The sequence below is a fragment of the Pongo pygmaeus genome, chromosome 5 (assembly GCF_028885625.2).
Source record: "Pongo pygmaeus isolate AG05252 chromosome 5, NHGRI_mPonPyg2-v2.0_pri, whole genome shotgun sequence".
In the NCBI taxonomy this organism is placed as follows: domain Eukaryota; kingdom Metazoa; phylum Chordata; class Mammalia; order Primates; family Hominidae; genus Pongo; species Pongo pygmaeus.
Genome location: NC_072378.2, coordinates 109,929,225 through 109,956,174, shown reverse-complemented (window position 1 = coordinate 109,956,174; position 26,950 = coordinate 109,929,225). Strand labels below are relative to the sequence as shown.

At 42.9% G+C, this 26,950-nt stretch overlaps 1 protein-coding gene across 2 annotated transcripts; it reads right to left on the bottom strand.

Moving 5' to 3' along the window:
- Window positions 1–22,799: 22,799 nt before the first annotated feature.
- On the bottom strand, window positions 22,800–25,214 carry GPR6 (G protein-coupled receptor 6). 2 transcript variants are annotated; one of them, XM_054491565.2, is made up of 3 exons: window positions 25,058–25,214; window positions 24,722–24,830; window positions 22,800–24,425 (listed from the first exon to the last, which is right to left on the bottom strand). In XM_054491565.2, exons 2-3 carry the CDS (start codon window positions 24,746–24,748, stop codon window positions 23,319–23,321), a joined length of 1,134 nt encoding a protein of 377 aa, XP_054347540.1. In that variant the 5' UTR covers window positions 24,749–24,830; window positions 25,058–25,214; the 3' UTR covers window positions 22,800–23,318. The 2 variants fall into 2 exon arrangements, with proteins under 2 accessions (XP_054347540.1, XP_054347541.1); XM_054491566.2 differs by lacking the exon at window positions 24,722–24,830.
- Window positions 25,215–26,950: the final 1,736 nt, after the last annotated feature.

Here is a 26,950-nt window from a genome sequence, read left to right as displayed (position 1 = left end):
TCAGCTGAAAGTTTCAAGATTGGGCATCTGCATCAGGTGAGGGCAAGCTGCTCATGGCAGAAAGTGAAGGAGAACCCACGTGTGCAGAGATCACCTGGTGAGAAAGGAGGCAAGAGAGTGGAGAAGATGCTTCCAGGCTCTTTTTTTTTTTTTCTTGAGATGGAGTCTCACTCTGTCACCAGGCTAGAGTGTAGTAGCACTATCTCAGCTCACTGCAACCTCCACCTCCCAGATTCAAACGATTCTCCTGCCTCAGCCTCCCGAGTAGCTGGGAATAGAGGCGTGCACCACCACCCCCAGCTAATTTTTGTACTTTCAGTAGAGCCGGGGTTTCACCACGTTGGGCAGAATGGTCTCGATCTTCTGACCTCATGATCCACCCGCCTCGGTGTCCCAAAGTGCTAGGATTACAGGCATGAGCCACCGTGCCCGGCCCCAGGCTCTTTTTAACAACCAGCTCTCATGGGAACTACTAGTGTGAGAACTCACTCACCGGTGAGGGAGGGCATTAATCTATTTGTGAGGAATCTGCCCTCATGAGCCCAGTATCTCCCATTAGGCTCTACCTCCAACACTGGGGATCATATTTCTACATGAGGTTTGGAGGGGACGAAGCACAGCAAAGACAATAAATCTGTGTTGTTTTAAACCATGAAGTTTGTGGTGATTTGTTACAGCAGCCAGTGTAAATTAATACACATGGGAAACAAGATCTCGTGCTTAAATATAAGCAGACATTAACAAACACGGAAATTATGTAGTCAACTCAGATTTTAACTTCCTTCTCCTGCTTATTCCTCAACAAAACAGTAAGCATGAGCTTTCTTCTCTTTTTCAATTTGTAAATAAATTCTTAATTTAGAATTAATTAAGCTAAAAGAAGGAAATGTTCTTCCTAAGCTCTTTAAAATCTCTGTGGATTAAAGCTGGCTTTTCACTTTGGTGGGCTCCCATGTATCATGGCTTCCACTATTTACTGGTAAGAAAGACTTTTTGTAAAACCCTATCAGCAAGCATACTTTTGAGTGACTCATCCTTAGTTCTAAAATGTGTTGCAGGGTGGTTGTTCTTACTGAGGGACGATTGCTGTGAGCCCACGCCATCCCAGCTCTTCGCTAGATGATTAAGAGTTGATTAAGAGTTGACTCTGCTACTGTGTGTTGAGAATCCTGGCAGGAAATTGAACTAGAAATTTGGAACAAGAGGCCAAGTAATACATTTGCAATGTTTTAAGAAGGTCACAATACTATGTTGTCTCTAATACTAGACAACATATTCTCATTTTATATTTTCTTTATTATAAATTAATATTTTCATGATTAATGTGCCATATCACAAATAATTTAGAATGCAGGAAAAATAAGAGAAATGATCCATGCCCCTTTCTTAACATAACCACTCTCAGCATTAGTATATTTTCTTGCACTCTTCTACTCTCTGTTAACACAATTGTTTTGTTTTAATTCAAATAGCTATCAATGTACCTATGGTTTTGCATCTTTCTTTTTAAACTGAACAGTGTGTCATAAACCTAAAATAATGGTAACTCTGAACTTTAAAATATCTTCACTTAAGGATCTGAGTTTATATCATGATTCTTTGGTTGTAAACAACAGAAACCAAGTTTGGTCACCTTAAGCACAAAGGTAATGTATTGAAGAGATATTAAGAATCTCACATAATAGACGAAGGATGGAGAACCAGGAGAGGGACAAGAACAGGAACCAGGGCAGCTCTGGGCAGTGAGACAGCAGAAAGCATCCAGCCTTTTTTCCTGGGCAGTGAGACAGCAGAAAGCATCCAGCCTTTTTTCCTGGCCACTGTCCTTAGAATGGATGCAGTCTTTTCTGTCCTTAAGGCACTGCAGTCAAGAATCAGATCTTGCAGGAAAGAGTTTTGTTGACCTAGCTTGGGTTCTCTGCCCAATTTCTGGCAAGGTAGGGCAGGACACTGTGCAAGTAAAAGGGCCATGATAAGAGGGAATGGAAGCTAGGTGGCTGCACAAAAAAATGACCAGGTCACAGGATGGCCAGGAGGAACCCATAACACCTGCTGTTCACCAAAGTCAGCTCAATTGATCTCAGAGGCTGGTTAGAATAGGATGACCTTCCCAGGGAGGGAGGACTGCTCTTCAGTCAAAGGAAGATCTTAAATAACTATTTTGATAAACCCAAACGAAGTATTTTGCCTTATTTTGTTTTAGCAAAAGCAGACTGAGCCCCACATTATATTTCTGTCTAATTTTTTATAAATATGAAGTCTTCTAACCAATGTGACAGAGAAAGTACGTTTTTTCTTCAGCTGCAGTAGCTGCCTCTGAAAATATAAGACACATGGTTGCAGTGTGTCTTATATGTAAGTAGTTCTTAATAAGCATTTTGCTCATTAAACACTATTTGCTCATTAAACACCATTTACATATAAGACATGCTGCAACCATGCTTTCTCTAGTGCATATCTGCTTGAATTAGTAGACCCTGCAGTAACAAGTAGATTTCTCAGACTCCCCAGCTGGCTTTTTGGATGTTCCTTGGCTCTGGGACTCCAGAGTTTTCCCAGGGATGTGTGGTTTAGCCATGCTGGGTGGCTTCCAGATGCCTAAGGGCACTGTAAGATGTTGGGGGAAAGGAGTATCCTGCTATCCTGCGGCATTAGGCTGTTGGAAATTAGCTAATGAGTCAAGAGATCAAAGTGGGAAGGATTTAATGCCCTCTTTGGTTAAAAGTTGAAAGACTCTCTTCACTTTTTGCTTTTTAACTAGTTAATTGATCAGCTGAGCTTCCTCCCAGAGCTGTGATGTGCTGACAATATCTAATAGCCTCATCATCCCCAGCCGTTGGAATTGTCTGGAATCCCACTCGGAGTCCTTCCAACCCCAGTAGACATCTCTCCACCATTCAGCATTTTAGCTAATTAAGTCACTTAACTAGAACATCTTTGAGGCTCTTGGGCCAGTTGCCGTGGAAGTGCCAAAGAACGAAGGTATCTCTCTCATGAAGAGGAAAAAATTCCTTCCATCGCCCTCATTTAACATGTACATTTTTTAGTACCTTCTATAGACCAGGTTTGTCAAAAGTCTTAGGACACAGTGGTGATAAAGGGCAAGGTTTCTTGCAGCTAACAGTCTGGAAAGGAGACAGACAATTTTACAAATAATTATTATGAAAGGGGAAGAATACCAGGTGGGGTGATGGAGTTCAGGGCACTTGGGGAACACCTCATGGAGACCTAATTTGATCTAAGCTGGAGGAATATACAAGCTAAGACCTGAGTATGAAGGAGGAACATGAACTCTAAGATCTGAGTATGAAGGAGGAATGTGAACTCTAAGATCTGAGTATGAAGGAGGAACATGAACACTAAGATCTGAGTAAGAAGGAGGAACATGAACTCTAAGATCTGAGTATGAAGGAGGAACATGAACACTAAGATCTGAGTACGAAGGAGGAACATGAACTCTAAGATCTGAGTATGAAGGAGGAACATGAACTCTAAGATCTGTACCAAGGAGGAATGTGAACTCTAAGATCTGAGTACGAAGGAGGAACATGAACTCTAAGATCTGAGTACGAAGGAGGAACATGAACTCTAAGATCTGAGTATGAAGGAGGAACATGAACTCTAAGATCTGAGTAAGATGGAGGAACACGAACTCTAAGATCTGAGTAAGATGGAGGAACATGGAAGCTAAGACCTGAGTATGAGTCACCAGTTGGGAAGACGTGGGAGCAGCGAGATGAAAATAGTTCAGGCAAGAGGTAACAGTACACACAAAACCTTGGCGATAGATAGAAGCCAGCGTATTTAAAAACTGAAAGATATTAGGCATATCCAGGGAGAGATCAGTGGGAAGAAGTCAGCAGGGATCAAATTATTAATGGTTTTTCTTCATAAACCCTTATTAGTCATGTTAATGAATTTGACTTGACTTTAGTGACAATGGGGAGCTACTGGGGGTTTAAGCAGAACAACTGATGTGAAAAGAACACTTCTCTGCTGTTCATAGACCTTTCTCCAATGTAGTTGGAGCCTTTTGGGGGAAGGAACTGTTAGAATATGAAATCCCATCAAGTTTCAAAGCATTTCTGCTGCAGTCAAAGCCAGAAAGCACAGAGCAGCCTTTGGATATAATAAACCCCCTCCCAAGATATTTAAGCAAGGGACCTCCCTGAGATCCCAAGGAATGGGCTAGTTCCCAGCCAACATAGCATCTCTCTATGCTCCCTCACAGATAGGATCTTGGCCAGTCAACTGCTCTGAACAGAGTGGCAGAACTCATCTCAGTCAAAAACCCCTCATTGCTGATGAACAAGCTGAGGGCCAGAGAGGTGAAAGGCCTTATCTGAGGTCACATGGCCATTCAGGAGAAGAGCTAGGACTGAGGCCCCAGTCCAACTCCCAGGACACCAGCCACCAATTAGCAGAAATCACAACTTTCATGATCTGCCTAGGGCTGTTTTGTATAAACCTACGTCTTGGAAGACTTTAGATGGACCTGGGTATCTAGGGCCTCTTCCTTGTCTCATATCTCTCACCCCAAAGATGGCTAGAATGATAATTCTAAGGGGCAGGATGTACTTGAGGGTGAGGTCTCTGTGTGCCAAGACAATCTGCAGAGGTGCCTATCTGGACCCTGGCCTGTCCCTTCCCTGTGTGGAGTTGGGGCAGTACAGGAAGAGGCTTGGGGAGGTGCCTGAGCGGAGTCTGAGTGAAGATGCAGGGGTTCCCCCGTTCCAGTGCCTGGTATCTCATGTATCCCAGAGAACTGTTGAAATCCTCTGTATTTTTCCACTGCTTCATTCCCAGAACTTTCCACGATGTAGAGGATCTGAAAAGAAAACTAATTTATGATGAAAATAATCAATGAGAATGTCAAATGAGACGACTGACGAAGATGCAGAGTGTCTGGACAGCTCCCCAGCAAAGCATAGGATGACTGATGCTGGCCCTAAAATTCCAATGTTCCAAGGCAAAAGTGCAAAGTAAGAAGCTTCAGGGAAAAGAGGGAAGAAAGCCACAGCAAGGGGGAGGGCCCAGCAGACAACAGAAGAGGTGCCAGATACAGGAGGAACTGACCATGGTGCTGCAACCCTACCAAAGGAAAAGGAACAACAAAGAGTGGGCGACCATAAGGAGGGAAGAGATAAAACCAGTTGCTAGAGCATTCCAGCTCTCTAGGGGAGCTTGAAAGCACCATAGGAAATGTATAAATGAATAAGCTGGCTGTGTACCAATAAAACGTTATTAACAAAAACAATGTTCTCTGTCTACTAAGGCAGGAAAATATTATGCATCTTCCTTCCTTCCTTCCTTCCTTCCTTCTTCCTTCCCTCCTTCCCTCCTTCCCTCTCTCTTTCCCTCCCTCTCTCCCTCCGAGATGGAGTCCCACAGTGTTGCCTAGGCTGGAGTGTAGTGGCTACTCACAGGCACAATCACAATGCACTACATTTCCAGATTCCTGGGTTCATGTGATCCTCCTGCCTCAGCCTCCTGAGTAACTGGGACTAGAGGCACATGCCACTGAGCCCAACTTTACATATTTTCTTATGAGCTATTTGGTTGCTAGAAACTTAGCCCATTTGAGCTAGTGTAGGCGAAGTCAATATTTTTTTTTTTTAAGGATTCAACAAACAATTATCCTGGTAGACATTGAAAATGGAAACCAAAATTCAGCCACATCCATGATGACCAGGTCCAGAGAATTACAGAGATAAACTGCTCCCTCCATCTCTAATGAAGCCATGTGTATGTGCCAGCCTCCATTCCCCAAATTCTCTCTCTCTCTCGACTGATTCCCCCTTGTGTCCACTATTTTCTAACTGGGCTTTTTAGTGTTCTTATCCCAAATTCTTGGTAGAAAGAATCTAAGTGGCTCAGCATGACCTAGAGCCTGGCTTTGTCAATCAGCTGTGGCTTGTGGGGACCAGTTAATGTGGTAAAACTAAGGATTCCGGAGCAGAAAGCAGGTGTGGGGGATGAGACCACAATGATTAGCATCACTACTGTATCTATTCTGCTGTACAGAAAATTCCAAATACTCTTCCATAATACTGGAAAATTGAGGTAGAGATAAGGCCATTTGGGAAAGCTATTTAATACCACTTAGTCAAATGTCATCATTATTTGACTGAGAAATTCTGGGTCAAATCACCTAGTAATTCTGCTCCTAGGTATATATAGTTCAAAAATACCTGGGAATGTTCATTCTGATATTGTTTGTGGTGTTAGCAAGTTGAAAGCCATCTGGGATTCTTTACTGGGAGACCAGAATGTGGTAAAAGCACACGGTGAGATTCAACAGTGAGGAGCAAAATTTAGATACTCACGTTGCTACAAACATAGCTTAAAGGCATGGTGCTGAGAGAAAAAGGTAAGGAATTCAATGTGATCTCACACAGTACACAGCCATTAATGTAAATATAAAATATATGCATACAAAACATACATTCTGCAGAAACACGTTCAAATAGAATGATACCCATTAAAAACATATTAGGGATTTCTGACTATGATGGGCTAGCCTGTAATAAACTAGTTCTCCCACACAGAACAGCAGTAAAAGCTGAATAAAACATATGTGTGAATGTGATCTTATTTAGGAAAAGGCTCTTTGGATATGTAATTAAGAATCTTGAGGCAAGATCATCCTGGATTATCTTGGTGGGCCCTAAATCTAATGATAGACATCCTTATAAGAAACAGAAGAGAAGACAGAGAGAAGGCCAAGGAAACAGGGATTGGAGTTATGAAGCCATGGGCCAAGGAATGTCTGGAGCCACCCAAAGCTGGAAAGGGAAAAGACGGATTCAGCCATAGAGCCTTCAGAGAGATCTCAGCCCTACAGAAAACTTGTTTTCAGATTGCTGTCCTCCTGGACTGTGAAAGAATAAGTTTCTGTTGTTTTAAGCCATGCAGTTTGTGGTAATTTGTGATGGAACCCTACGAAACTAATACAGTACTGTCACGATTTCCCAGACACTGCAAAGGCTTTGTTAAATTTTCCACCATACAGTTTTTTCCTGATTCACACGTTTCTACTCTTAGACAACAAAATTTACTATTGTTTTATTTTAGTTCTACACATATTTGAAACCCAACAGACTTTATGATTATTGCTTTGTCAATATTTCATACTTTCATTTTTAAAATTACCTGACTTGCTAGATAAGAAATGGCATCTCATTTTAAGTCACATTTCTTTGGCAATACAATCCAAGAGCCATTCATTTTCCTTCAGGAAATACCTTTTATATTTTTGTCAATTTTCCTGTTGGGTTCATTAACATTTTCTGGATTTGTAAAAATTCTTCATATGTAAGAGAGTAAACCCTTTGTCATACATATTTTATTTATATATTTATTTTAATTTTTTTTAGATGGAGTCTTGCTTTGTCAGCCCAGGCTGGAGTGCAATGGCACAATGTCAGCTCACTGCAACCTCTGCCTCCCTGGTTCAAGTGATTCTCCCTGCCTCAGCCTCCTGAGTAGCTGGGATTACAGGCACACACCACCACGCCCAGCTAATTTTTGTATTTTTAGTAAAGACAGGGTTTTGCCGTGTTGGCCAGGCCGGTCTTGAACTCCTGACCTCAGGAGAGCCACCCACCTTGGCCTCCCAAAGTGCTGGGATTACAGGTGTGAGCCACTGCACCCGGCCTATTTTAATTTTTTTTAACTTTTTATTTCCATAGGATTTTGGGGAACAGGTGCTATTTGGTTACATGAGTAAGTTCTTTAGTGGTGATTCATGAGATTTTGGTGCACCCATCTCCAGAGCAGTATATACTGAACCCTATTTGTGGTCTTATATCCCTCACCCCCTTCCCATCCTTTCCCCCGTGTCCCCAAAGTGTCTTTCTTATGCCTTTGCATCCTCATTGCTTAGCTCCCACTTACGATTGAGAACATATGATGTTTGGTTTCCCATTCCTGAGTTACTTCACTTAGAATAATAGTCTCCAATCCCATCCAGGTTGCTACGAATGCCATTAATTCATTCCTTTTTATGGCTGAGTGGTACATCATATATATTTTAAATATTTTCTCTGCTATGTTCTTTGTCTTTTAGTTTTGTTTCTGGCAGGGCTTGTTTTGGCACACATGCTTTAATTTCTTATGTACCTTTGTAATTCTGTCCATTGCTTTTAGAAAGTCTTCCTTACCCCAGAGATTTAAGAGGTAGATACTCACTTGTATTTTCTTCTAATTTTTTAATAAAATAATTTTAAAACTTTTAACTCATTAATCTATATTAAACATAAATGGAGGAGGTAGAAAACTCTTTTGACTCACTGGACTAAAAGCTTTACCTAAAGACCTTAGGATGGCCAACAGCATGATTTTGTTGTTGAAGATGATGCTGAGTACACTGAACAAGATATGAAAGAGGTCCTGGACTAAATTACAGAGCTCAGGAGAGTTTGGCTCTGGTGTTAGGGATGATGGCTCAACTTGTCTACCAACTCCCTGAATGCTTAGCCAAAGAGAGTTGTCTACAACAATAGACCTGGAAGCTGCCACCAAACTCTGCCTCCTTGGTAGTATCATTTTGTCTTGTGAAGCTCTGAAAGAAAGAGGAAAGGCAGCCACACTTTGAGCCTTGAGACAATGATAAGCAGAGCATGGGGTTCACACTCCCTTCCCCTCTGATCACATCAAAGATCAAGAACTCTGGAGCTGTGGGACTATCCTCTCTGAGCCTGTGTCCAGAAGACAGTGTCAGGCTCTGAAAACAGCTCCATCAGCACCCTGTTTGCCAAAGGTCAGGCTTGTGTCACCACCCCTAATAATGCTCAGAGCTCAGCCTGGGCACCAGGGTTGGTGATGGAGTGCTGGCCCAGCTGTGTTCCTAGGACGTAAGGAAGGGATGTGTCTGAGAGCAGAGGGAGGGGCAGAGAGGGGCTATAAAGACAGGCAAGAACACACCTGGGCCTGTGTAGCTGACATAATGCTGAACACCTTATGTAGTAAGAAGCCCTGGTAAACTGAGTTCCAAATCTGTCTTCCCTATTTACTAGCTGTGCAATCTCGAATAAGTGTCCCTCTTTCTCTGAGACCTGATATCATGGAAACCCAAGGGAGTTGCAAAAGATGGCTTCTAAGGTCCCTGCCTCCATGATTCCCTCTGATGCCACAACCAAACCCCCCAGCAAACACAGTTGGCTCCCTGGATAGAGAAGGTGGCCTTACGGCGGGAGGAAGAAGGTCACAAATAGTCACAGGATCCTGGAGTTAAGTGCAATCTGCAAGCCCCAGGCAGACTGGATTTCACAAGCACTTTGCATGGCATGGAAAGTTCTGCTGGTTTAGTACCAACCCATTCAGTGACACCTGTCACATAGTAATTAAATGCCTCAGCAACAAAAATTGATGTTATCAGCTGTCAGACATTTCAGTAATAAAGTGGATGGTCATCCACAATAGTGGAAACATGATTTATCAAAATGTTCTCAAATTATTATTTAGCTGTCTTTACTTTCTGCCATAGTTTTCATATTTATCCTGTTTATAATATTTGCAAAACACAAACTTAACACCCTTCCAGTAAAAGTAACAGTGCTGTCTCATGCTCATTTACTGTGTGTTTTCCCTAATAATAGTAATTTTTAAAATCTAGGGGCAATTATTCTTTTGATACAAGGCTTATTTCAGTAGTACACTAACACCCTACTGCAAGGTACTGTAATCGTTGTTGTGTTTGGTTACACTACAATTTAAGCTGAGACAAAAGGAGGTCTGTGGCACACAGTTCTCTCCTGCATATTCAGACAGCCTGTAATACATAGAGCCTTTTCCTCCCACCCAATGTGCAGCGCCTGATAAGTGACTGTACTCAGAATTCTCTTAGTGACTGTAGGCCCTTCTTTCCCTTGCATTCATGTCTGTGTTCAAATATGTTCATCCAGCCACTACTCTGGCTGGAAATGTTGGTCTTGTAGTTTATGAATATGTGCTATGGTTTGAATTTGGTTAATCTCCACCAAAACTCATGTTGAATCTTGGTCCCCAGTGTGCTAGTGTTGGGAGGTGGTGCCTTTAAAAGGTGATTAGGTCATTAATATGGATTAATGTCTTTCTCCCAAGACTGGATTAGTTTTTGTGGGAATGGATTAGTTTCTGAGAGAGCAAGTTCTTATAAAGTGAGGTTGCCTTTCATGTTTTGTCCTTCCATTTCTCCAGCATGTTTTGACACAGCACAGGGCCCTCACCAGAGGCTACCAGATATAGCTGCTCAACCTTGAACTTCCCAGTCTGAAGAATTGTGAGCTAAATATATTTCTTTTCTTTATAAATTACCCAGTCTCAGGTATTTTGTTACAGCAACACAAAATGGACTAAGACAATATCTCTGGAGTTTATCCTAACAAATTCCTTTCTTATGCTTTTTTTAGGGAATAATTCAGTTTTGCAGACCATCCTTAAATGCAAGCTACTACTGGGTGCGTATTATATCCTCCCAGTGAGTGAGCCCTGGTAGGTCACAGGGACTCCCATGTCCATAATAATGTGTGTGTGTTTCTGTGTGTGTGTGCATATGAGTCTGCCTGTGTCTGTGTGAGTTAGAAGGAGAGAAAGAGACAGACAGAGACAGAGACAGAGAGAATGTGTGTATTTGCTGGTTGGTTTTCTTTTTGTTTAGTTTTTCTGTATGAAGAAACTGGTTTGGGGGAAGCCAAGATGATATAATCAGTGTTAATGTTATTCTGCTCAGGTATTCTTGAATATCAACATTCTATTAGAAAATTGAAGACCAATATTTTATAACAAACACATAGATCTCCATTTTAGTCTATTGGAAAAAATGGGCATAACATTAATTTGAATTGCTGTTTTGGAGATAAATCTTAACTACGTGTCAGTAATAGTTATTTTCAGAGCAGCAGCTAAAGATATCAAAATGGCAATTTTCAAGATTTGCAGATTACTGAAAACAGGTAACATATGAGAAATATTTTATGAGTGCAATAGAGGGAAACTTGAAAAGCAAAACGCACTTACGGCTATAAAATCTAGACTATGAAGTTTAGCATTCATAAACTCTGCTTAATAGTAATAAAAACGAGAGTAATAATGATAGTAGCTAAGGCACCTGTACCAGGCACTATTCTAACTTAATTTATTAACTCATTTAAACCTTACAACAACGCTGGTATGCTGTAAGGTGCTGTTCTTTCTCTCTCCCCATCTTCCTGTTCTCTATACCCCTAAATGACAAGAGCATCAATCCAGTTTGTCTATCTGGCAAGTGGCTAACTGCTTACTCCCTTCTTCCTGGCTGGAGTGGAAGGGCCAAGCACTGCTTCTTGTCTGGAGCCTAGCTAGTTCCCCTGGCTATGCTCCTCTGAGTTGGCTAGGTCCAGTCTAACTAGCCACTGGGTCTCTCTGTCTCTCCCTCTCTCGCTGTCTCTCTCTCTCTCTCTCTCTGTCTCTCTCTCTCCTCTCCCCAGGTATGGAGGTTTAAGTTTGCTTTGGTTTGTTTTGTAATGATTAGTGGCAAGATCTGAGACCTGAGTTTGAGTACTGAGGGCTTAAACTGGGCAAAGCAAGTCACGCTTTGGACTGAGGTTCATTAGCCCTTCTTGGGGTAAAAGAAAAGGACAGTTTATATGGCCTAACCCAGCTTCCAGGAATGCTCTGTATTTGGGTTATGTGCTAAAGCCACAGCTTACTGTCACATTGAAGAAGGGTTTATGCTAAACTTTCACAATTCTCCTTTCCTGTGAGACCAGGGGCAAAGTCTGGCTGAGGCTAGAAAATCAGACTCATCTCTGGAACAGCCCTTTCTTTATGTTTACCTCAAGTTTTTCCTTATTTATACTGTATTCAGCTAACTTAACCCAACATCCTTATTACATAAGTTTTATTAAAGAACTGTAAACTTCTGTCTAGTCTTAAATAATATTTGAAAATTTGGGTTTCAACCTTGCAAATCTCTTCTCTCTCTGAAACCTGATGTTCATTTTGGGATGGCAAAGATGATGTATTTGTTCTTGAAGCCATGAATGGTAAAATCTTCTCAAATGCATTCATTTCTGATTCCCCTTTCTTTCTGAGCACTCAGGAATATTACCCTTGTAGTTAGGTGAGGTCATATGACTAGGTCTGAGAGTGGAAGAGTCACTTATGAACTGTAAATGGAACTGTCACTTATGGGCTAAAACATTTAATTGCTTGCATGAGACCCTCCAGTACTCTCTTCCCTGCCCCGGTAATTACAGAGAAGTCCTCAAGTTGAGGGGATAGAGCCAGAAGATGAATGGCTATATTGCTGCATAGAGAAGCGTTACATTGTGAAGTCTCCCAGACACTGCAGGTAACATGGCACAAATCTTTGTTGTGTCAAGCCACTGTGACTTGGGGATTATTTGTTACTGCAGCACACAACTTAGCCTATCACACTATATTGGGACTTGGCATTTTATTTTCATGTGGCATTATTTTAAATTATCTGCTATTGTACTATAGCTCTTTTTCTGACCTTTATTTATTACAAGCTTATTGAAGTATAATTGATACAATGAACAGTACATCTTTAAAGTGTGTAATTTGATGACTTTTGACATATTTATGTGCTGGTGAAACCATCATCACAGTTAAGATAAGAAGCATATTCATCACCCCAAATGTTCCTTTTTCTTTCTTTATTTCTTCTAAAATAAAACAGGATACATGTGTAGAACATGCAGGTTTGTTACATGAGTACACATGTGCCATGGTGGTTTGCTGCACCTATTGACCCATCCTCTAAGTTCCCTCCTCTCAACCCCCAACAGGCCTTGGTGTGTGCTGTTCTCCTCTCTGTGTCTATGTGTTCTCAATGTTCAACTCCCACTTATAAGTGAGAACATGCGGTGTTTGGTTTTCTGTTCCTGTGTTAGTTTGCTAAGGATGATGGCTTCCGTCTTCATCCATGTCCCTGCAAAGGACATGATCTCATTCGTTTTTATGGATGCATAGTAATCTATGGTGTATATGTGCCACATTTTCTTTATCCAGCCTGTCACCGATGGGCATTTGGGTTGCTTCCAAGTCTTTGCTATTGTAAATAGTGCTGCAGTAAACATACGTGTGTGTATCTTTTTAGTAGATTGATTTATATTCCTTTGGGTATATACCCCGTAATGGGATTCCTGGGCCAAATGGTATCTCTGGTTCTAGATCCTTGAGGAATTGCCATACTCTCTTCCACAATGGTTGAACTAATTTACATTCCTACCAACAGTGTAAAAGCCTTCCTATTTCTCCACATCCTCACTAGCATCTATTGTTTCTTGACTTTTTGATAATCACCATTCTGACTGGCATGAGATAGTATCTCATTGAGGTTTTGATTTGCATTTCTCTGATGATCAGTGATGTTGAGTTTTATTTCACATGTTTGTTGGCTGTGTAAGTGTCTTCTTTTGAGAAGTATCTGTTCATATCCTTTGCCCACTTTTTGATGGGGTTGTTTGTTTTTTTCTTGTACATATATTTAAGTTCCTTGTAAATTCTGGAAGTTAGACCTTTGTCAGATGAGTAGATTGCAAAAATTTTCTCCCATTCTGTAGGTTGCCTGTTCACTCTGATAATAGTTTCTTTTGCTGTGCAGAAGCTCTTTAGTTTGGTTAGATCCCATTTGTCAATTTTGGCCTTTGTTGTAATTGCTTTTGGCATTTTAGTCATGAAGTCTTTGCCCATGCCTATGTCCTGAATGGTACTGCCTAGGTTTTCTTCTAGGGTTTTTATGGTTTTGAGTTTTACATTTAAGTGTTTAATCCATCTTGAGTTAATTTTTGTGTAAGGTGTAAGGAAGGGGTCCAGCTTCAGTTTTCTCCATATGGCTAGCCAGTTTTTCCGGCACCATTTACTGAATAGGTGGTCCTTTCCCCATTGCTTGTTTTTGTCAGGTTTGTCGAAGATCAGATGGTTGTAGATGTGTGATGTAATTTCTGAGGTCTCTGTTCTGCTCCATTGGTCTATATGTCTGTTTTGGTACCAGTACCATGCTGTTTTGGTACCAGTACCATGCTGTTTTGGTTACTGTAGCCTTGTAGTATAGTTTGAAGTCAGGCAGTGTGATGCCTCCAGCTTTGTTCTTCTTGCTTAGGATTGTCTTGGCTATACATGGTCTTCTTTGATTCCATATGATATTTAAAATAGTTTTTTCTAATTCTGTGAAGAATGTCAATGGTAGTTTGATGGGAATAGTATTGAATCTGTAAATTACTTTGGGCAGTATGGTTATTTTCATGATATTGATTCTTCCTATCTGTGAGAATGGAATATTTTTCCATTTGTTTGTGTCCTCTCTCTTATTTCCTTCAGCAGTGGTTTGTAGTTCTCCTTGAAGAGGTCTTTCACGTCCCTTGTTAGCTGTGTTCCTAGGTATTTTATTCTCTTTGTAGAGATTGTAAATGGGAGTTCACTAATGATTTGGCTCTCTGCTTGCCTATTATTGGTGTAAAGGAATGCTTGTGATTTTTACACATTGATTTTGTATCCTGAGACTTTGCTTAAGTTGCTTATCAGTTCCAGAAGTTTTAGGGCTGAGATGACGGGGTTTTCTAAACATAAAATCATCTAATCTGCAAACAGAGACAATTTGACTTTCTCCCTTCCTATTAGAATGTCCTTTATTTCTTTCGCTTGCCTGATTACCCTGGCCAGAACTTCCAATACTATGCTGAATAGGAGTGGTGAGAGAGGGCATCCTTGTCTTGTACAGGTTTTCAAAGGGAATGTTTCCAGCTTTTGCCCATTAAATATGATATTAGCTGTGGGTTTGTAATAAATAGCTGTGCACATAAACTAGAAAATCTATAAGAAATGGATAAATTCCTGGACTCAAAAAACATACGAAGACTAAACCAGGAAGAAGAAGAATCCCTGAATAGACCAATAACAAGCTCTGAAATTGAGGCATTAATTAATAGCCTACCAACCAAAAACAGCCTAGGACCAGACGAATTCACAGCTGAATTCTACCAGAAAAACAAAGAGGAGCTGGTATTATTCCTTCTGAAACTATTCCAAACATGTGAAAAGGAGGGACTCCTCCCTAACTCATTTTATGAAGCCAGCATCATCCTGATACCCAAACCTGGAAGAGACACAACAACAACAAAAAGAAAACTTCAGGCCAATATCCCTGATGAGGACTGATGCGAAAATCCTCAGTAAAATACTGGCAAACCAAATTCAGCAGCACATCAAAAAACTTGTCCACCATGATCAAGTTGGCTTCATCCTTGGGAGCAAGGCTGGTTCAACATACACAAATCAATAAACATAATCCATCACACAAACGGAACCAAAGACAAAAACCACATGATTATCTCAATAGATGCGGAAAAGGCCTTTGATAAAATTCAACATCCCTTCATGTTAAAAACTCTCAATAAACTAGGTACTGATGGAACATATCACTCCAAAACTTTCATTGTGTTCCTTTTCAATCCCTTCCTCTCTCTCATTCCTACACCCCCAATCCCAACCATTGATCTTCTCTGTCACCATACATTTTAAAGGATTTTGTGTAAAGAGAATACTTCTCTATTTGCTCTTTTTTTTTGGTTTGGCTTCTTTCACTCAGCATAATTATTTGAAGACATATCCATGGTGTTGCATGTACCAATAGTTCATTTTTTTAAATTTCAGGGTAGCATTCTATTATATGGATGTACCACCATTTGTATACTCATTCACTGTTGATGGATATTTGAATTGTTTCTAGTTTTTGGCTATTAAAAATAAAGCTGCTATAAACATTCATGTGCAAGCCTTTATGTAGACATATTCTTTCATTTCTCTTGGGTAAATACTTACTAGTGGAGTGGCTGAGTCACATGTTAGGACTTTGTTTAACTTTTTGAGAAACCACCTAAAGATTTTCCAAAGTGTTTGTACCATTTTACTTTTCCTCCATCAGTCTATGAGAATTCTAATTGCTCTACATCTTTGCAGTGCTTGTATGGTCTGAACTTTACCTTTTGTTAAATGATTACAGTGTCTCAAGTGTGCAGCTTTGTTCCCAATGTCATCAACTCAGGTTCTCGATACTTCTTGTAAAAGTCTCTTAACTGGCACTCCTCCTTCAGATGAATCTAGGTTGTCAGGTAGGAACTCTGTGAACTTCCTCCCACCTCCCATAAACTTAGATCTATCAGTAACAATTATTCCCACCTTGCCTCCTGTCAGAGCAGGGTAACTGTGTCCCCACCTCCTCCTGTCTATACTCCTCTTTCCTCTGACACTATGTCCTGGACCCCATCTTCCTCCTGTCAAGCCTGACTCTGTCAGCCATCTTCCCCCTCTCCTATTTTCAGTGTTTCCAGTTATGTGGTGATTTCTCCTCAGTCTAAAAGTGAGAAAGATTATCTTGTGACTTTGTATTTCCATCTAGATACTATCTATCTCTCTCCTTCCATTTAAAGCTAAATTTATTGAAAAACATGAAAATTCCCATTTTCTCCTCAATCCACTCAATCTAGTTTTCATCCTACTCTCCATAGAAGCTGCTCTCACTGAAGCTGTCAATGACCACCATGTTCCTAAATTGAACCCTTGCCAATCCCTATCTTACTTGATGTCTTGTCAGCCTTTACACACTTAATCACATCCTCTCGGCTTCTCAAGCTCTCCCTGGATGCTACTCCTAGGTCTCCTTTTCCCTTTTCCTTTTCTTCATTCTACTTCCATATGTTACTAGTCCCGGACTGTGACCTTGGCCTCTTCCCATTTCCTCCCATAGCTTCACTTCCACTGTAAGGTAAATGACTACAGAAATTATGTCTCCATTCCAAGCATCCTTGTGAGCTTCAAAGTATAAAAGATAAAATAATATTGAGCTCCAAAGCCACAGGGCCACTTGATATCTCACAGATCCTGAAATTCAATACATAGAAAGCTTGACTCATTATTCTCTTACTCAAATCTTCCTCTCCCTCTATGTTTCCATTTCAGTGAATTCACCCAGTTTAACACTCTTGACTTCTAAACTGTTCTTCAGCCCCTACAATCACTCACTGAGTCTGAGACACTCTACTTCTTTGAGATCTCTTGAGTTCATCTCCTCCCCAGCCCTCTGCCCTGCTTAGCTCATGCTGTTATCACCTCTCACTTGCATTACTGCAACCAGCCTCCCAAATGGTGTTTGGGTTCCAGTCTTTTCCATCTACATCCATTGTCAATGCAGCTGTTTGTGCTCTGGTTCCTTCTATCTCTCCAGACTCATCTCCTGCCACCGCCTCTCTGGTCTCTACATCTTATTCACTCCAGCCGTGCTGAATGGCCTGCATTTCTCTGAGTGGCCTATGCTTTTGTGCTTCATGCTGCCCTCTTGGCCTAGAACACCCTCCACCCCCTTCAATGCCTTCAAAATTTCTTTTGTTCTTCTAGACTCAGCTTGGTGTTGCCTCCTGAGTGGAGACCTGCACAACATTTTCCTGACATTCCTGTTGGATCCTTTTCTATTCTGTGCATACTTTTGTTGTCATACTTTTCATTAGTGCTGTTCTCAGAGCTGTATCTATTGCCTTATATGGCATTTCACTCCAGGCTGGGTAACAGAGTGAGTCTCTGTCTCAAAAACAAAATTAATTAATTAATTAAAATAAAATAAAATAAAGAACTCCTGGTGGGTTTATGCCTAAATCTGAAGAGTAGTCAAGGAGCAACTGTTTATGTGGGTGAGCCACTGTGTAGATAGTGGGTGGATAGGCACAACAACTGAAAGTGGGAGACAAGACAGGAAGCTGCTATAGTAATTCAGGCAAGAGATGATGAGAATGGTGTGGTTGGTGAGAAGTGGCTGGATTCTGGGTATACTTTGAAGGTAAAGATAACAGGCTTTGCTGACACATTGATTGTGAGGTATGAGAGAAATAGAAGGGCCAGTGTGAGTCTAAGGTTTCTGGCCTGAATACCCAGAAAGATGACATTGTTGTTAACTTATACATAAGGGATAAAGATCAGGTTCAAGGGTGAAGATCAGTGGTCCAATTTTAAATGTGTTAAATTCAGGATGCCCATTAGACAACAAAGTGGGTAGGCAGTTAGCTGTTTGAGTGAGTCTTGCCTTTCTCCAAGACTGCATGTTTTAATACGTATACTTACTATGTACCCACAAAAAATTAAAAATAAAAAAATTTAAAGAATTTTTTAAAAGACTATGTTCCTAGCAACTAGCATAGGATCTTGCAGTAGGTAATTCTTAATTAATATTTGATAGGTCAAATGAATATGTGACTTTCTTCTGTGGAAATGTTTCAAGATCTTCCCACAGTTTTATATTTTCATATTCCCAGGTTGGTTAATATTAAGCCTGCTGACATTACACAGCTTGGCCAACTGTGTAAGTCAGCAGTAGTAACAACTTGATTGTTTAGTGTCTTCTTAAACTTGGCTCTCCCAAACATTTTTATTAGGACCAGGGCTGATATTGAATATTAATAAGTGCATTGAAGACAGATCCATGGTTTGTGTCTTATTATTCTAGTGTTGAACTTTCTTAATGTGATGATTGCAAGAAATTTTTCTCCGTGAGTATAAAAGATAAAATAATATTGACTTCTTTGTTCTACTTCTGAAATTATACTGTTTTCCCCATCACACATGAGAAAGTTGACAGCACGAGCTTTTACATTTTAGTTCACTTGAATGCATTCCAGATGATTATAGGACCTGAACCAGTGTCTGGTGATGCTGAAGAGTCCATGATGGTTAATACTTTAGAAAATTTTAATTTGATGAGTGAGCAATAATGCTGATCTTCCCTGATTTGAATTTATAGACAGTGTAAAACTCTGCATCTATAAAATGTAGTGTGTTTTATAGTGTTGAAAAGGTCACAGTTCTGTTGTGAGTTGCTGGAGACTAGATTGTTCATATATTTTCTCTTGTACCTTCTACAGTCAGGCTTTTTTTCTTCTCTCTCTCTCCTGAAGCTTTTCTTGTCAAGTTCACCAATGACATTCACATGACATCATCTTTAGCCATTTTTTGAAGTTCTCATTTTACTTATTCTCTCAGCTGCATTTGAGCCAGTTGACTACTTCTTCCCCACACACTTTTTTCTTCTTTATTTTTGGGGTCACTGTACTCTTGGTTTCCTCCCACCTCACTGATCACTTTTCTTTCTCCCTTGCTTGATCCTCTATTTCTTCTTGATTTCTAAATGCTGCCATTTCCTTGGGCTCAGTCCTTGGCCCTCTTCTCTTTTCCGTCTATGAGTACTCATGAGGTGACCCCTTCTAGACCCATGGCTTTACATACTACCTATAGGTTGACAAGTCCCCTATTCATTTGTCCTGCTTAGACCTTGGTCCTGAATTCCAGATATGCATAGCTAACCTCTCTGTGCCTCCATTTCCTTAGCTAAAAAGTGGAGCAACAAGAGTACTGAGCTCACAGCGTTTGTGCTGGATATTCTCTGTTTGCACCAGCAGGTCCACTTCTCACCCTTCTCTATCTGCTCAGTGCCCAGGGAAGCTGATCTGTGTGGCCTGCACCAAAGAGTTGTCTTGCTGTCTGGCTTCTGACTGAGTTTAGTTAATGGAAGCCTCCATCAAGAGGTGGGACGGAGGGAAGAGAGTAATTTATTCTCCCAGATCTCTCCCTGTCAAGCCATAGGTTGGCAGTTGCTGCCTTCATCTGTTGAAGGCCATAGCTCCTGCTGGACAGCTGAGACCTAAAGCCCTCTCTCCTGGTTCCAGTAATTGCTCTCTCTTCTTCCCCCTTCTCGCAGCCCTGCTGGTGCCAGCTCTGGGGGTGTTTCACCATTCCTTGTTGATTTCCCTTAACTATGCTCACACTTTTATAAATAGTCTTCTCATTAAACTCTCCTCAGTCACCTGGTTTGAGTGTGCCATTTGTCTCCTGCTGAGACCTAACCAGTTTAGAATTAAATAAAGGTGGTGATTACATAAGCTAATATTTGTAAAGGATTTAGAGCAGTGTCTGGCATATAGTAAGTGCTATAGAAGTGTTTTGAAATAAATAAATGAATAAACTGCACACGTGAGCTCTCTAGGTATTTAAAACTAACTTTTTAAGTTTGCCACCCTTCCTGTGTTGGTCAGCATTCTTCAGAAAAACAGGACCAATAGGATGTATATGTACATAGATATATCCTACCCATCGGATGTGCGTGTGTGTGTGTGTGTGTGCGCACATATGTGCACATGAAGACATGTATTCTAAGGAATTGTTCAATGATTATGGAGGCTGGCAGGTCCAAAATCTGCAAGGTGGGCCAGGGGGCTGACGACCCAGGGAAGTTGATGCTGTAGTTCCAGTCTCAAGACCATCTTCTATAGAACCAGGAAGAGCCAATGTTGCAAGTGGAGTCCAAGGGAAACCCACTGAAGACTTCTTTCTTGCTTGGGGGACGCCAATATTTTTGTTCTATTCAGGCCTTTAAATGATCAAAATGTGTTTGACCAAATATCTGGGCTCCCTATTATCTGGCCAAGTTGACACATAAAATTAATCATCACATTTCCCAATGTACACCCCCCCAACCTTCAGTTTTTCCTTGCTCACTAAAGACGCCTGCATTCACTCATTTGATGAATTCCAAACTTTTTTCTTTCATGCCCCACCTCCCATCTATCCTTCAACACATTTCTAGAACCTACTACTTCTCACCATCTCCACCACTGCCATTGTGCTCCAAGCCATTGTCGTTTCTCATGGGGATTATATTTATAGACCCCTATCTCCTGCTTTCACTCTGAGCCTCCTAGAGACTATTTTCAACGGAGAGCTAGAGTGATTTTTAAAAAATATAAACCATATCATGTCACTTTCATATCACTCAGGGTCAAAGCCCAAGTTCCTATAGTGGCCTGTGAAGTTTGAGATGATCATATCCCAGGTCCCCCAAGTTAACTGCATGCCTCTCTTCTCCTTGTTCAGCCTGTCTAGCCACATTGACCTCCTTGCTGTTACTTGAACTTGAAGGCCATGCTCCCACCTGGAAGCCTTCACACCTACTGCTTCCTCTGTCTGGAAAGCTCTTCCCTTGCATGCTCATGCATCTCATTCTCCCTTCACTGAGCTTTCCTCCTAGATGTTATCTCCTCAGAGAGATCTTCCCTGGCTGCCCTAACTGGAGCACTCCATCCCTCATCCTCCTTTATTTTCTTTGTCAGCATTTATCCTTACATGACATTATATATTTGTTTGTTTGCTTGTAGGCCATCTTCCCCACTAGAAGGTAGCACTATGGAGTTCAGAGACTTCTTGCCTGTTTTTTTTTTTTTTTTCACTTCCATATTCCAATCCGCGGAATTGTGTCTAGGAACTCAATTGTAATAGGATAGTAGGAACTGAATAAATTTGCTTGTGTGTATTTTCCTAAGGCATAAGAGTAGTAACGACTTGTGCTGGTGTGCATATTAATTCACAGAGGGTTCAGAGCATGCCCTCATGTGTTCTCCGATTTATCCTCACATCATCCCATAAGAAAGGAAGGAGTGGAATCATCATGACTCACACCTACCAGTGGAATGGGAATGTTTAGAGCTTAAGGATTTTAGTGCCCTCTTTTGAAGATGAAAGTACTTCAAGAGAGGATACTGGATATAATTTTGTGTACTTCATGAGGTTGGAGGTATATATCTTGGAATTCTGTCTTGGAAGAATTTATTCATTTTACAAGCCTGTGCATTTTACTACAAGATCTGGCCAGCAACAATGTATTAAGTCAACATGAATTTTAAACATTTAAAATTCTTGCCACACTGGAAAAATTACAACTGAAAGTTGTGGTTTCAGGATTCACAAGTGCACAGGGAATGAGAGAAAGTTATGTTTTCGGACATCCTCGGATACTTGTTTTCCAAACCCAGTAACCAAGGGAGTAGACTAAATTGCACAGATAACACCAGTAACCTTTCGTTGTCCTGTGAATACTGCCACATGAATATATTACTCCCTTCCTGCACCCTCCCTCCCCAACCACAATGATGTAAATTTAGTATTTCAGTGAAAGTTTATGAACAATGTGCAAATGCATATTTTTTTTACATTAAGGTTTTCTCAGGAGAATGATGCTACATAATAAACTTGCAATTGCAAGGATATGGAACCAACCTATGTGCCCTTCAACCAAGGATTGGATAAAGAAAAGGTTATATATAGATATATAGATATAGATATACTACAGAATACTACTCAGCCATAAAAAGAAGTGAAATAATGTCTTTTGCAGCAACCTGGATGAAGCTGGAGGCCATTATTCTAAGTGAAGTAACTCAAGAATGAAAAATCAAATACCATATGATCTCCCTTATAAGAGGGAGCTAAGCTATGAGGACACAAAACCGTACAGAGTGATATAATGGACTGTGGGGACTTGCAGTGGGGAGAGGTTGGGAGGGAGGTGAGGGATAAAAGATTACATATCAGGTACAGTGTACACTGCTCAGGTGACAGGTGCACTAAAATCTCAGAATTCACTACTAAAGAACTCATCTATGTAACCAAAAACCACCTGTACCCTCTAAACTATTGAAATTTTAAAAACTTAAAAAAAAATAAAGTAAGCTGCATGCTGTGGCATGCCTGTAGTCCCAGCTACTAGGGATGCTAAGGCAGGATTTCTTGGGCCCAGGAGTTCAAGGCTGCACTGAGCTACGATTGTGCCACTGCATTCAGGCCTGGGTGACAGAGTGAGATTCTATCTCAAACAAATGAAAGAGAAAGAGAGAAAGCAAGAGAAAGCAAGCAAGCAAGAAAGAAAGGAAAGAAAGACACTCATACACTTATAATTCAGCTCTCTAATGGTAATTCTATAGTCAGTCACATACCCCAAATTACATTCTTGTAATGGGTTTATTCGTGTACAAAATATGTTGTAATTTGTTGATGCATGTGCAGCAAAATATTCTATCACATACAACAAAAATACACCTTTTACTCCCTTTTCCCTGCCCTTGAAAATGGCAACACTGTTTTGGCAGTTCAGCAGCTAAAAATAAAGTGCTATAATTAAGCAGTATTGGAATGTCTTCGTTTGACAAATGTGATGTACAATTTGAGTATACAACCATATCTTTTTCTTGTTTTTTCACAGAATAGGAAGCTCCACATCCTGAACACCTCCAGAAGATACAAATATTTGTATATATATGTACACATGTATACACTGTATATGTAAAGTGCCAACAAGCCTCTTTGTCCTTGTGAGTTTGTTACATTTCTCTTTAGTCCCTTTTTCTTTCCAAAGTCAGACTCACACCATTGGGATCTCAGAGTTCGTCAGCAGGCACCAAGCTTACCAAAGGCTGGCTTGTTGGGGTGTGGTGTTGGTGAGAGGACACGGAGCAAGCCCTTCAGACCTCGCTGGGGGACCTGGAACGAAAGGGCACTTTGGACTGGAAACAGCCACAGAGCAGGAGCCACAGGGCGCGCTGGATCTCCTGGTTGCGGAAGGCATAGATGATGGGATTGATCATGGAGTTGTAGGTGGCGGGCAGCAGGGTGGCGTAAGTGTAGACCGCCGGGTCCTCATGGCTGCCCACCACGCAATAAATGGCGAAGGGCAGCCAGCTGGCGCCGAAAGTGCCCAGCACCACAGCCAGTGTACCCACACCCTTTCTGGTGGCGGCGAGATGGGGTGGCGCCAGGCAGTGCTGCTGCAGCGCGATCTGGTGTGCGTGGCGCCAGACCACCTGGCAGATGCGCACGTACAGGTGCAGCATGATGCCGAAGACCATGAAGAAGGCGGCGGAGAGCAGCGCCACGTGGCTGCGCGCCAGCGGGCGCACCACGCTGCAGGCGGCGCGCTCTGCCAGGCAGTTCCAGCCCAGCACGGGCAGCAGCCCCAGGCCTAGGGACACGGTCCAGGTGGCGGCAAGCAGGATGTGCACGCCCAACAGTGTCCGGCGCGAGTAATAAGTGAGCGCGTTATACAGGGACAGGTAGCGGTCCACCGTAATGGCCAGCAGGCTGCTGACAGAGGCGGCGAAGGAGGCCACCAGGAAGCCCACCGTGAGCAGACTCACAGTCTCCGAGGGCACCACGTACTGGAACACAAAGTGCAAGATGAGGCCACAGCCCGCCAACAGGTCAGCGGTGGCCAGGCTGCCCACCAGCACGAACATGGGCGTGCGCAGCGCCGGGGTGGACGCGATGAGCGCCACCACCAACGCATTTTCTCCAGCGATCACTGTCCCCGACACGCACAGGAGCACGTCCCACGGATTCACCGCTGGCAGCAGGAGTCCCGGTGGCCCAGCCGACAGCTGCGAGGACAGCTCCAGAGACCCATTAGCTCCGCCGCCGGCTCCCAGAGCCGCCGCAGCAGGGGGTCCCCATTCGCCCGTGTCCGGCCCACCTGCTGCTGTGGCCGCCGCCGCCGCTCCTTCGGCCGCCACTACCACCACCTGGGAGTCGTTGAGCGAGGCGGCGCTCGCGTTCATCGTGGCCGGATTTGCACCCTGCATAGGGAGGGAGTGCAGGCGTCAGGTGTACACTTCAGGCTGCCAGGAAACTTCCCCACGCGTAGAGCCTCCTCTCACATTGCCCCACTTGAGTTGCCCACCCCACCCTGGGACCCCAGAGCAAATCGGGGAATCGTGGGTTAAGTGCGAACCCAAAATAAATACCTGTTGAGTGAGTGAGTGAGTGAAATGCCCACGCGGACTTCTGAGTTTTTGCAGATATACATCAGGACAACATGCACTCACATGCACAAGGATCAATTCTCCAAGGGTGCCTGTATTTGCACACGCACCCGAGTGCACCAAGCTAGGAGTGTCATCCCGGGAGAGTCCCGCCCGTGTCGTGGCGGCGCGACGAGGACATCCCCACGGAGCTGGGCAGCGGAGACGCTGTCCGCGGTGCTGAAAGCGAAGTTTCTGCTATTGCGAAGCCTGGAGCGCCATGGAGCCCAGAGACCCCTGCGAAGGGGGTCTGGGAGGAGAGACTAGGGTGTGTGTATGGGGGCAGCGGAGGGTCGGAGTCAAGGTTGGCTCCATTTCTCCTCTTCTGGAAAGACCTGTCCCCTGGCTATCTTTCTCCCCTCCTCTCCCCACATCCTCAAAGTTCCCTGGGGAACTCGGCCACTCACCTGGGGCGTCAGGACTTCTGGAAGTCGCTGGTCATGGGCGCCGAGGCGGGGCGCCGGGCTGAGCTCCCCGCGCGGACGGAGCAGCTGCCTGCAGGAGGCGGCCGGGCCGGGGAGGAGGCAAGCGCGGGGCGCTTGTCGCTGTGCCGGCGCCGCGAGTGAGAGACACAGTTGGTGGCAGAAAAGGCGGCTGCGAGCGGCGCGCGCTGGAGATTGACAGGCAGGGCGTGGTGACGTCAGGCTCCCGGCTCCCGGTGCGAGCCCAGCACTCACTCTCCTCGCCAGCCCATCCTGTACCCTCCCCGCCGCACTCCCCCTGTCCCCAACACTATCTGAGGGTCCTAGGAGGGAGGAGAAGCCAGAGCAGCCACCTCCAGTCCACAACTTCCAGGAATGGGATGGGAGAGAAACAAGGAGAGGGAGAAAGGAGTGAAGAAGACCCTGAGACCAGGCGGCGAAGAGGGTGAGCTGGGAGGGGAGGGGTGAAGGATGAGTGGCACCTGCCGTGCAGCAAAGCCCAGCGTCAAAGATCACCGAGGGATCAGGTCAAAAAAGAAGCCCCGGAGAAGGGGGAGGTTGGGACAGGGGTGTTTGATGGGAAAGTAGCTACCTTTTAAAAAAAAAAATGCCGCTCCCGAAACAGGAATTATCTGGGAAAATAAATTCACTTTTTTAAAATTTTATTTATTTATTTGTTGAGACAGAGTCTCACTCTGTCGCCCAGGCTGGAGTGTAGTGGCCCGATCTCCCCCTACTGCGACCTCTGCCTCCTGGGTTCAAGCGATTCTCCTGCCTCAGCCTCCCGAGTAGCTGGAATTACAGATGTGCGCGACCATACCCAGCTAATTTTTGTAGAGATGCGGTTTCGCCATGTTGGTCAGGCTAGTCTGGAACTCCTGACTTCATGTGATCCACCCGCTTCGGCTTCCCAAAGTGCTGTTATTACAGGTGTGAGCCACCTCACCAGGCCTGAAATCCAATTTTTAAAAAGGATGTTTGTGGTACATGCTCAGTTGAGTAGAGTCAGGGAAGAAATTCTCAGTTATGGGGAGCAGATAAAAGATGGATAAGACGGGGACATCTGAGGAAAACAATATCTTCTTTTGGAGGTTGCCTGTGCAATTCCTCTCTTTCCCATTATCTTTTTTGAACTCTACACAGCAGGTTTCACTGTCATCTTTTCTGCCCAATGTTTCCTGATTTCGGTAGCTGATAGTGCCCTTGGAACTTGCACTTTAATTAAAGACCAGGTCTGCATCTTGCTAGAGAAAAGGAAAACAGCAAAATGTGATTTACTTCCTTGGCTTCAGACTTTGCCCTGTTAATTAGTACCCTATAAAACAAATTACAGGACGAAAATAGTGATAACTCAGCTGCACCAGACTTCAGTAGGCAGGAGTTTTATTTTCAGCCCAGATAAACCATCCTTTTGTTTTAAAGGTGTTTTGTTTTGTCAGTAAGATACGAGTATTAGTCTTCTTATTCTCTTTCTTCTTCCAGAATGTGCAATAGCTGTACTTGGGCAAGAGCTAAAATAGTTGATGCCACCTGAGGTTCTAAAATAGATGATTGCACGTTGGCATGATGGCATTGCACAGAGGCCACAGCCGTAATTTTCAGGGACTGCATGGTCTGGGAAAAGTGGAAATTGGCAACATTTGTTGCTAGTGCTCCCCCTACTTCTCCCTGTGGACCCTTTCCTCCCTTCACTTTGCCTCTAGCTCCAAAGAGGGGAAGAAAGATACTCAGACTGTCCATGGGTTGGAGGATAAGTTTACCCTAGGTTGCTGCCTTTAAACATGACTCCCAAGTCCAGACTATTCCTGCCTCAATGCAGCCAACTTAATTACAAGAACAAAAGACATATGACAGTTCAATTCTTTGGTGCAATAGCTG

What these genes read in the sequence shown, in the direction of transcription:
- GPR6 (XM_054491565.2), bottom strand. Translation starts at nt 24,748, where the DNA reads ATGACACTCCTAGCTTGGTGCACTCGG. An exon ending in TCCTAGCTTGGTGCACTCGG is followed by an intron (nt 24,426 to 24,721) that starts GTGCGTGTGCAA and finishes CTCCCTATGCAG; the next exon opens with GGTGCAAATCCGGCCACGAT.